The 12,171-nt window shown below is 40.4% G+C and overlaps 1 protein-coding gene across 1 annotated transcript in view; it reads right to left on the bottom strand.

Moving 5' to 3' along the window:
- The window catches only part of LOC139443944 (polypeptide N-acetylgalactosaminyltransferase-like), a 53,665-nt gene that overhangs the window by 9,878 nt on the left and 31,616 nt on the right, over positions 1-12,171 (bottom strand). Inside the window, exons 2-8 of the mRNA XM_071224830.1 lie at positions 8,055-8,464; positions 4,726-4,824; positions 3,836-3,903; positions 2,981-3,046; positions 2,478-2,599; positions 1,450-1,625; positions 18-121 (exon numbers count right to left, since the gene is read on the bottom strand). Coding sequence (XP_071080931.1) covers positions 18-121; positions 1,450-1,625; positions 2,478-2,599; positions 2,981-3,046; positions 3,836-3,903; positions 4,726-4,824; positions 8,055-8,464 — 1,045 coding nt within the window. The remainder of the gene's footprint in view (positions 1-17; positions 122-1,449; positions 1,626-2,477; positions 2,600-2,980; positions 3,047-3,835; positions 3,904-4,725; positions 4,825-8,054; positions 8,465-12,171) is intronic.

The following is a 12,171-nucleotide window of genomic DNA, read 5'->3' as shown; positions in this document are numbered from 1 at the left end:
GACCATCTTGGACTTACCGAGGTTCTCCCCGCCCCATACATCCATGTCCAAGTCATACTTTCCCAGTTCCTCAAACCATGACTTGTCAATGGCAAACAGTCCCCCAGCAATCAGGGGAGTCCTGCAATAAAACAGAGAAAATATGACATCTTATGCATAACATGTTTCAGAATTATCAAAATGTCTGGACCAGGAAATCTCCCGGGAGACTGTAACTGGTCAAGTCTGGACTATGCAGACCAGTAACTGTTCAAGTCTGGACTATGCAGACCAGTAACTGGTCAAGTCTGGACTATGCAGATCAGTAACTGGTCAAGTCTGGACTATGCAGACCAGTAACTGGTCAAGTCTGGACTATGCAGACCAGTAACTGGTCAAGTCTGGACTATGCAGATCAGTAACTGGCCAAGTCTGGACTATGCAGACCAGTAACTGGTCAAGTCTGGACTATGCAGAACAGTAACTGGTCAAGTCTGGACTATGCAGACCAGTAAGTGGAAGCTTGAGAACAGTCCACTCCATTTGGGTACAGTGGCACACAGCCAGCTCAGATGGCACATTGTCACAAGCGCAGCCTTTTTGCAAACAGTGGGTGAGTGAGTGAGTTGGATTTAACACTGCTTTTAACAGTATTCCAGTTATATCATGGCGTGTCAGCTTAATGTGGGAGGAAAGCCCAAAGTGATGCAGGTCTCAGACATTTACCACTTTGGTGATACCCACGAGCACGGGTATGGTAAAAAAACCATTTTACTTTGCTTCCATGTTAAATATATATTTGTAGCGACTTAGACTCAAAATATTTTTAAAAAAAGAGAAAACTGGGACTGAACTTTGTGTGAATGATGTGTAGATCTACTTACTTCAGTGATGACGTCATTGCATTGAAAATTGATTAAAACCAGCCAATTTCTATATGTTTATTTAATTGTTGAAAGTTGGGACTAACAAAAATTAGGGGGGACTGGTAATTTTCAGTGTTGCCAGTCCACCAGGACAAGCAGTTTCTAAAGCCAGCGGAACACTGATTGAGTGAGTGACCTATCAACAACACTGTCTGTCTATTAAGTGCAGACAGTGGCTAGTGGCTGGTAGTGTGAGCGGCCATCATGCCATACTGCAAGGACACAGAGCCAGTCCAGTCCCAGATGAAGTCTTTCTCGCTGGCCACAATCCAAGAACTATCTATGCATACTACACAAAATAATTTAAACAACACCTGATTTTTCCATATGATTACAGTTAATCTGTTATGAAAAAATCAGGTGTCGTTTAACTTCTTTGGTGTAATATTCATATCAGCACCCAGTGTGGCCATCCGATCCCCAATATAGGCTCCTGCTACAGGTAGAGGTGCTCGGGACCTGTTCTGCCCCTTGGGGTGCTGTTGTAAGTGGAGGTGCATGACCTCGCACCCGAGGGTAGGTATCAGTGTGCTCCTTGCGTTACCTAATGGCTGAGATTGGATCTGTGGTTCTCTTATTGCGTTCCTCTGCCGTCATGTAATCCCACTTGAACACCAGGTTCCAGTCAAAGCCACCCTTCAAGTCCGCCGAGGCTCCAATGTAGTCGAAGTTGTCCATACTGATGACGTCAATGATGGGGCTCACAACACGTGTGCGATCCTACAAAGGTAAAGTTCAGCTGTTACCCACACGATTATATTAAAATGTCATTACCAATGAAGAAAGAGTTTATAATCCATTTGGAAATAAAAGGCAAATATCAATTTCCTAAAGTCTGTCATTAAAATCAGGAATATATATTCATGACTACTGAGTTGATGCCGGTCAGGCTGAACGGACACTAAGATCTGATACCTTAATGTTACCCTGGCTGCATGTAAGTAAGTTGTTAATAATTTTAACATTAAAAACTTTTAAAAAATCAATTCAGAATTTAAGGTAATGTTTTTATAACATGTTTCCGTATAATGGCGAAAAAAAGAGAATTCCCCATCTCTCGAAATGGACATCTGGTTCTTAAACTGCCGTACAGATTTCGGTCGATTGCAGGATTTGCAAACCATGTGTACCACCAACTCGGCGTCAACAGATATTTGCTCAATCTTTTCATGTATGTAATCAAGGTGCTCATGTGATTTGATGCACTTCACGAAGTAAGACTCATTTTATCACAAAATAGAGTTTGATTATCAATCAGATCATCTTGACAGGGCGCTTCCATTTTGTTTAAAGCAAATACAAGTGATACTTATGAAAGATGGAATCAATGGTCAATAGGAGAGACATAGATGGGACATAACTTGTAATAGCCACTAGTGGCGCTATGATCGAGCCCAGGAATTCCAGCCTATTTGGCAAGGATGGAACTGGACTTTTAAAGTCAGTTAACTCCCTTGCCTCTGGAAGATGAGAATTCCCTGACATCATCATTATCTCCTTGTAATGGGACACACACGTCAGTGTGGCACACCTGTATTGTATTACACATGACATAAAGACATTTGACCTTACCTCTGCCACTCGGAGCAGGAGGGGTTCCAGCCAGAAGGCGTTACACTCGCAATGACTGTCCAAGAATGTTAAGATGGCACCCTTGGCTGCATCAGCACCTCGCACTCGGGACCGGATCAAACCTGCATCACCAACCATGTATTGTATTTGGCAGGAATCTGCTATTAACAGTAAATTCAACCAATCCGAGTAAGTGATTGTGTTTCACACCAACGGTATGATCACCAAACATAAACTGTACGTTGCGATGGATCTATTTGCAGAACAAAAGCTAACTGGCCGAACAAGTGAATTTCCGCCAAGTCAGCAATATTCCAGATATATCAGAGAGATACCAAGTCTGGACAACCCAAACCAGTGACTGACAGCATGAGCACAAACCACCCCATTGGGGCACAGTGACACACTATTACATTGTAACATTCTGTTCCTCATTTACTGCTAATACAGATAAACTATAGCAACATGAAAGAAAGCAAGATCTGTATCCCCTTAAGTCTTACCCTCTCGTTTCTTATTATGAATGACCTTGACCTTCTGAATGACAGCCAGTTCATCGCCGTCAGAAGCTGCAGACGGAATGGAAACAATAACACTTTAAGAGCATGGTTTTATAAGATTTAATAATATTTAACCTCTAGCTGTCATTGTGACCACCCAATCAACATTTGAATCTGTCTTGGAAACAAACATAACTTACAAGTGTTGGGATCCATTTCAACAATTCAGATCAGCCAGTGACATTTATCTAACAGCTGAACGACTAGTGTTCAGTAATAATTACCGTATTCGACGTAATAAGCGCACAGGGCGCTCTCAAAATTAGAAATAGGGGGCTCTTATTAAAATGTTATTTTGGTGAAAAAAACAGAGTTGAAAGATAAATTTTGTGGTTTATGCTGAAAGCCTGAAATGTTTATGTACGACAGATATATTTTTCCAGAATTAAATGCCCATAATTAAGGGTGCATATAACACACGAGTGCGTATTATACACGAATAAATAAGTCTTGTGTACATTATCAATCGGAAGGGATGCTAATTGGGATTGTTCACTAGCCAATATCTTAGAAAATGTTGCCGTGGGCGCTTATTAGAGCGGGGCGCTTATTACTTCGAATACGGTAAGTCTTCTTGTCAGGCAATCAGGTCAAACGGCAATGGAAATGTGCTTCATCTAACTTCCATCCTAAAGTGCTTTTCAGAACCATTAGAGACAGAACCACTATTCAATCTTGAATTGAGATAATTCATTGCGTATTAGAACATCACTATGCAACATAAAATCAAGATTCATACAAAAATGACATTTCCTCTTCCACAGAGATCTTATTAGTGTCATTTACAAACATACTTACGATCATCACTGAAGTCGTCTACAAGGATGATTTCTTCTATCAAGTGTGGGGGGCTCTTTCGGAAAACGCTGAAAACGCAGGTAAACTTCTATCACCAGATTCAGAGGTGAGGTGAGGTGAAATGGGGTTTAATGTTGTGTTCAAGATTATTGCACTTACATACCGACAGGCATGGACGTGTGTGTGGCTGCTTGTACTAGTCCAGACTGATGCCGATTTTATAGTGCTTGCCCACTGAGATACCAATTCAACATGAATACCCCAGTCAGAAAGTGTATACTGACTCCGAGCCGAACAGTCCTTGTTTTAGCCCCTTAATGCCAAGCGCCAGACAGGGTAACAACAAGTACCATTTTTTAACGTCTTTTGGTATGAACCGGCCAGGGATCAAACCCGCTCTCTGGGAGGACGCTCTACCACTAGAACACAGAGGCGGTCCCAGAGTCAGAAAATCAATCTCACTGATCACTTGTCCATTGGTCTAGTTTATGTCCACATCAATCACACTGCTGTGCAGTGATAACATCATAAATATGCCTCGTGTCAATATCGGTATCAGTTGGAAGCAGCTGTCAACACATTGATGTAACACGACTCTAGGGCTGGGACGAGTTCGAATTAACTACCCGGGTACCCACCCCCCTATTACTCAACCCTACCCGGGTACCCACCCCCCTATTACTCAACCCTACCCTGGTGTCCTTCCCCTATAACTCAACCCTACCCGGGTACCCACCCCCCTATTACTCAACCCTACCCATCCGACCCGGGTACCTGAGTTACACGTCCCAGCCCGATACGACTCTCTATGATCCGGGTTGGCAGGGCCAATCAGGCCAGTAGAATGATTCGGTGACAACACTCAAAACACAAAGTGTACAACAACCTACCTGACAATTGTGCGGAGTAGTGCCGATCGTGCCTCATTATGGAAAGTGATGATAACGGATGTTGTTGGTAAGTTCTGTCTCCATCCCATCTGTCGACATCTGAAACAAAGTGGGACGTTCTCATCATCTAAACATGACAGCAGCGTCACTTAACGATTATCATCCACACACGAAAACAGCGTCACTAAACGATTATCATGATTATCATCTACACATGACAACAGCGTCACTAAACGATTATCATCTACACATGAAAACAGCGTCACTAAACGATTATCATCTACACATGACAACAGCGTCACTAAACGATTATCATCTACACATGACAACAGCGTCACTAAACGATTATCAATATACCAGACCTGTATGACACTTGTGTCCTTTCTTTATAAAATGAGATTGTCTGGTTCAGACTCGATTTATTGACAGACTGCCGTCAGATAGCTGGAATATTGCTGAGTGCAGCGTTAAACCAAAAAAAACCGAACAAACAAACTGTACAAAATGAACCAGTATGTGGACTTTAGAGTGGTTTTGGTGTATCAACTATTTGCATGTGTGCTTCAAACAAATAATAAAACGTGGCAAATACTTCAATTGTGTAAGTATGGCTTCAAACCACTTTCAGCAACGTTCCAGCAATACCTTAGCGAGGCACACCAAGAGTGTCATCATTATCTGTCGGCCATTTGCAAAGATCTGCACATGTCCGAAACTGATACACGTCAACATGTTCATCAGTAGTTTCATCATGTTAAGTTTTCCAAATTTTGATCGAGAACTGTGTTAACATATTTTTCAAGCTAAGTCTGAAATGGAAGTCGCCAGGTTAAAACGAGTGCCGTAAAGCTCGAGAAAGTTGCTTTCTAATTGGCTGATGTCGACTTCCTGTTAGTCTTTCAGTGGTCGTTCAAAGTCCTCAAAAGATCGTTCTGACGTGACCCGTAATGGGATGTCCTCAGATCTTTGTTTAGCAGCAGCAAGAACTTAGATCAGATTTTAATGAGATTGACCCTCATCCCTTCTGATATCAAATATATCAACATTCATCGATAAAAGTAAAATACTCCTTGATAAGCCTTGGCATTTTAAACTTTTATTGACTCATTAAATATTGATATATTTGATATCAAGAGTATTTGAAAGGCTTCTTGGCTAGACACTGTGTATCTATGAATACTTGTGAATCAATAGTCACTTGTTACTTCACACAAAATCAATATACATGATATATTGTGGATAAAAAACGAATGTAATCTTTGATGAGCATTTGATCATATTATTCATCAATTGATACTATCACTATCTCACCATGGAACCCATGTCAACTGTTCCTATCTTGACTTGTCATTGATCATGTTGATGTATTAATATCGGATCATGATCACTGATAGTTTTATCGATCGCTACACCCTCCGTCCAGTGCATGTAGGAGCAGGGTCACCATGGTCTACACATGAGAACAAACCCAGAGCTCCAGATAAGCTTTTGGTGTAGTGAGTATTTTACCCATGCATTTTAAAATCATTGGGTATCAGTAATTCTATCTGGGTATTCAAATTTCTGTTACCCACTAGTTTTTACACATGTGGGTATTTAAGTTAAATATTAAAAAACACTATTCATCTAGTCCCTGCAAGCTGGTGTCGTGTGGGTTCAAGAGCTTTGTAGGACTAAAAAATACCACGATACTTCCCCAAGAAAGTGTGATGGCAAATGATCATGATGTAAGTGTCATCGTGGAGTTTGGCAAGGTTGACGGAATGCCTGTTTATGATTTAAAAATAAGTTTCTGATTTGCTAATCGAATACGCAGGGTTACTTCACAATATTTTGATGATAAGCACAAGTCTGTAATGTTCAATGCGTATTTGATACGCTTGTATTTTATTTTACTGCGTATTTCTGCATTTCTGATGCATATTTTACGCAGCTACGCAGCTTATCTGGAGCTCTGAAACCTACATGCCCTTCCCACAATCTGACACACAGTTGTACAATCAATATGGGCTGACCAACTCATATTCGGAGGGGAGCCGATTTTTTTTGGTTAAAACAATAATCTGTACCTAAAATGCTGGAATAAATCTGTTGTTCACCAGTTGTAAACAAACAAACAAAATGGTAACTTGACATACTAGATGTTCTGAAAATGTGTTGTTGGTCAAAAAGAAAATGGTTCGCTCCTTTTTTCAGTGAAAGTGTTTTATGTCTTCAAGTACAGATTGATAACATTTTCTGTCTCAAACAAAAAATGTCTCCACTTAAAAAATTGAAGTCTCATAGCTGTGAAAATGGTGACTGCACATTTACTGTTTCTTGGTCAGAAGCAAGAAAATCTGATTGGTTACTTCAGCCACAAATCCTCAGTCTAGCATAAATCTTATCATGATATTACTGACACAAGATGGTCACAGATACTATTTTCTTGACAGTTCAATTTCATTGTGTTAACACGGTCACTTGATGTGCATATAATCATGGTAATCAGTGGACCCCTACAAACGATTACCTGGAAGTTAATCCAGAAAACTACCAGCCCATGTTGACCATGTTGACTTAGTAACTTGTTGAACTTGTAATGACGAAGTAACAAGATAAATAAATAATCAGTTTATGAGATCGCGATACACTTGAAATAGAACAGGAACTAATAGAGTTACCTCCCATAATCATGATATTGGCAGAAGTAACAGCGCCACCTGTAAGCATGGCAGAAGATGAGGATGTGGTAGCTGACGACGCCCCGACAAAACTGTTACATTTAATAACCATCCCTTCATTTAAACCTGTTTTGTTCTTGTGGTTTCTTGGTTAAAGGTTTGAGTGAGTGAGTGAGTGAGTGAGTGAGTGAGTGAGTGAGTGAGTGAGTGAGTGAGTTGGGTTTAACACCGCTTCTAACAGTATTACAGTTAGATCACGGCGTGTTAGCTTAATGTGTGAGGAAGCATGAAGTGATGCAGGTCTCAGACGTTTACCATTTAAGTGAAACCCACGAGCAGGGGTATGGTGCTGACAAACCTAGAAACATAACTGGGATTCGAACCCACAATCGTTTCTGGCGTGCCCAAGGGACGCAACTCTGCACAGCAAATCACGGCGCCTTAGACAGATGGGCCACCCATACCTTCTTAAGGGTTTGAGATAATAATTAATACATGTATGAAGAAAGAGGTTTTAGAGCTGTATTTCAGTGAATTTCATCATTTCTTATTATTTGACGTGGTGTATCGTGATACCAGTAGTATTGTCAGTCCGTATACCAGTCGATAATCAGCTCTAATATCAAAGTAATAGATCAGATAGGTCCCCAGTTCTACTGTACTCACAGCTGATGGCGTGTATCCGGGACATCCCGGTTGGATTTGGTGTTGTCACTGGCGAGCTGGTTAAACTTGTTTCTGGCATAGTTGTCTTCCCCTGGCCGAACCCGCTTCTTATCTACATATGCCTTTTCGTCATACTCCTCCCAGGGCACATCGTTCGGACCATCCTCCAGATAATCCTTCACTTTACTATGATCTATAGGTTTAGGCACTTTATGTCTTTTTTTTGGTTTTTGAGTAGGTATCAACTTTTCTTCGATTTTTTTCTTGTGTGTGTCATCTTTGGGCTGTTTAGGTGGTGTGATGATTTTTTCCTTTTTGGCCACCACAAGCGTGTCATCATTCACGATGACTGGACCGATCTCATTTGGGAAGACATTTTTGGGTAGGAGCTTATTTCCCTCACTTCCTGTCTGCAACACAAAATCAACTTTCGTTACACATAGATACACTCCATGATAAGCAAATACACAACGCAAACAAGAAATAAATCAGTAGACTCTAAATGCCATTCATCCAATATTTATCATTTTGATTTTTTAAATGCATCTTAAATGACAACTTATTGATATTTACATTATTAGAAAAATGGTGTCTGAAACATTTGAAGCTCACCTACAATTAAAAAAAAATTAAAACAAGAAAAGGGCATTATCACTATCCCCGCCATATAGAGTAATATTTTTTATCCTATATAGTAGGGAACAAAAACTATAAAAAAGAGTCCTATGAAGGCTTAACAAGAGATCGCTTTGTGTCATCAGGAATATGATTAAATGTGAAATTAACACACACTAAAGACCGGAACTCTGGAAAGAAATAATTTTCAGCACCGATTGTCTTGACAGGTATCTCATAGATAAACATGCAAGTTTCATTCATGTAACATCAGTACTTTGAAAAAAGATGTCCCAAATGAAGTTGACCCCACGGCAAACACCATGCACGAAGTTGAAAAGCATCAGGTGTAAGGGCCATAAGTCTTCAACAAGATAATTTTCGGAACCCTTTTTCGAACCTAATCTTGACAAGTGTCTCTAAGATAAGCTTGCAAAGTTTCATTCATGTGACGTCAGCAGTTTCTGAGAACAGTCCGTATTGCAGAAACCATACACTTAGTTGAAAAGCACCTAGCAAGGGCCATAACTCTGTAAGAATTAATTGGAGACACTAATTTTCAAACTCATTTGAGATGATGACCAGTAATATCAGTGTGTAAATATTTCTCTAACTTAGATAGTATTTGAGAAACATTTCCCCTTTGAGAAGCAGACGGACAGAAGATGGACGGAGGAATGGACGAACAAACTCCGTTCCTATATCCCCGCACCACTTTGTGTCGGGGATAATAAACTTAGGTATTATAGCAAGCTAAGCTATAAACATGATAAATAGTTTGAGCAAGGACAAGAAATGATTAAATGGTCTTCATTCATCAATAAAGATTTAATTGCAAGTTTATTTCAACATATCACTTTTTTTTTGGTGTTCATACACCCTGTAATAAATCACATATATTGACAGACCATCATGAATCCCGGCCATTGATCAGGGATAGTGGTGAACAAATCAGAAAAAAACTGAGCTGAACAATGCTAAACAAATCACTGAGCAAACGTCTTCTAAACCATACTGAAAAATGTGACTTGCCTTATCTGAATCATGCAGTACTTTGAATTCACCATGAGATACATCTCATAAAAATCGTTCATGCAAATATCCCACAAAACATCAGGAAACAGACCTGCAGTTGATTTAGACCGTTTCTCAAGCCAGTCCCTACCATGAATCGTCAACTTCTAAGGCATCGATCACACTTAAACTACCATAACAGACTGATAAATGTTACGCAAAGTTTATGCATCGCAGCTTAGCTCGAGTTTAGCTCGAGAACTATGCCTAGTCAGGCCAACATTATTTACAATCCAATTGAAAACAGTTCACCATGGACAATGATCAATATGTTTATGAAAAACAAAATATTGAAATAAATATGACAAAATGACGAAAAGCATGTATCCCAAATACAGATGCATTAATCACATCTAGTACACAAATACAGATGCATTAATAATATTTGGTACACAAATACTGATGCATTAATCATATTTGGTACAATGTATATTTGAAAGAAGGCGTTATTTTCAGACATTGTGTTATTACAACACATATTGGGAACATAATGGCACAATGTGAAAGTGAAATAATAATATTCAACTAAACATGCTTCTCATGCATTCCAGACTGACGCAGAAATGTGCACATCCTTTGCTGCAGGTCGTTACTGTAAGTGGAAGCGTCCTGCATAACAACTTCAACCTTGACCCACTCCATCTTTTATGAGATCAGTTAATTTAAGTAAAGCTCTCAGACAATCCACTTGCCTCTTTGCAAGCAGCACTCTATTTTCACAAAATGGTCGGTGTAGTGATTTTTCTAAAAACTTGAGCCCGGCCTAGGTGGTAATGTTGATTGAAAAAATGATTTCCCTGGAAAATGTCAAAAGGGCAAATGCTGGGGCTGGCTAGAAAGGCTTGACATTCTATCAAGGCTAGTCAATCTCATCCCCTCCTTCCATGGACACCCTAGTTAAACAATATTTATTTCATTTTGCATATGGAAGATCGATCAACAGGATAATGGAAGCGCATGTGAAATGTGGACATCATTCCTGAAAAAACCCCATTTAGACCAAAATGTGAATTTATACAAAATACTGGCCTTCAAATACTTATGTACAATACCGTACCGAACGGAACCAAGTTCCATGAATCTCTAAGATATTGATTCTGTGTCATGCAAGTTCTTGAGAACAAGCCCACCCTTGCCTGTCAGAGGATGAAGAAAAGTGGGTGAAATTAAGTTGTGGGTCCTCGAGGTCTTGAGGTGTGCTGGACCATCATAATGTGAATCTGGGGAACCTACAACTGTAACTTATTAACCAAGTTAACATGAGGGTATGGGCCCCATTACGTTCAGGTTAATTTCAAACACTAAAGGGGGCTTATTCTGCCTGGGAATCCTTATGGAGTGACAACTGAAAAGTGTACTTTGGGGTAAAAGTAACTGAACAATGCCTGCCAGCAGAATTAGACTTGACACAAAGCAGGCCACCAAACTACCGAGCAAGAATGACTGCCAACATTGACACAACGCAGGCCCAAAACTCAGAGCAAGAATGACTGCCAACACAATTAGACTTGACACAAAGCAGGCCTCCAAACTACGGAACAACAATGACTGCCAACATTGACACAATGCAGGCCTCCAAGCTACGGACCAACAATGACTGCCAACAGACTGGACACAATGCAGGCCTCCAAACTACAGAGCAACAATGACTGCCAACAGACTTGACAAAATGCAGGCCTCCAAACTACAGATCAAGAATGACTGCCAACAGACTTGACACAATGCAGGCCTCCAAACTACCGATCAAGAATGACTGCCAACAGACTTGACACAATGCAGGCGTCCAAACTACGGAGCAAGAATGACTGCCAACATTGACACAATGCAGGTCTCCAAGCTACGGAGCAAGAATAACTGCCAACAGACTTGACACAATGCAGGCCTCCAAACTACGGAGCAACAACGACTGCCAACAGAATTAGACTTAAGACAATGTAGGCCATCATAATACAGAGCAACAATGACACAATCACAATACAAAGTGCAGCCAGGGAGAGCAAACAAAGAGCCACTACAAGGCTACGATATCAGGATATTCATACATCCAAGCTTCACCAGGAACAGTCTTATAATTAATGGGAAGCATGTTTGCATGCAGCTGTTTTTCTTACTCTGACACACCCATCCATCCTACCTTCATCTAATTCCCAAAGTCACTACTTCGCCTTACACATTCCTTCTCCAAAAGCCTGTCAAAACTACTTTTTTTTGTAGAATGAGACAAACATAGCTGGAGCAAAGTAACGCATCAATAAAAGTCAGTGTTTCTAATAACGTAAGCATCTGACTGCGACTTTTCTTAAGATTTCCGTGAAATCTCCTCTGAGGAATTAGCAGTGACTGGGTCCTGCAGTGCTGCGACTATTTGCTGGCAGACTCAGCACTGTGATTGATGAAAGTATTTGCAAACACATCAATCTGCTTGGCA

The sequence above is a fragment of the Haliotis cracherodii genome, unplaced genomic scaffold, assembly GCF_022045235.1.
Source record: "Haliotis cracherodii isolate W230 unplaced genomic scaffold, xgHalCrac1.p SCAF_5, whole genome shotgun sequence".
In the NCBI taxonomy this organism is placed as follows: domain Eukaryota; kingdom Metazoa; phylum Mollusca; class Gastropoda; order Lepetellida; family Haliotidae; genus Haliotis; species Haliotis cracherodii.
Note: the sequence above shows the minus strand (reverse complement) of the source record. Positions and strands in the feature narration are given on the sequence as shown.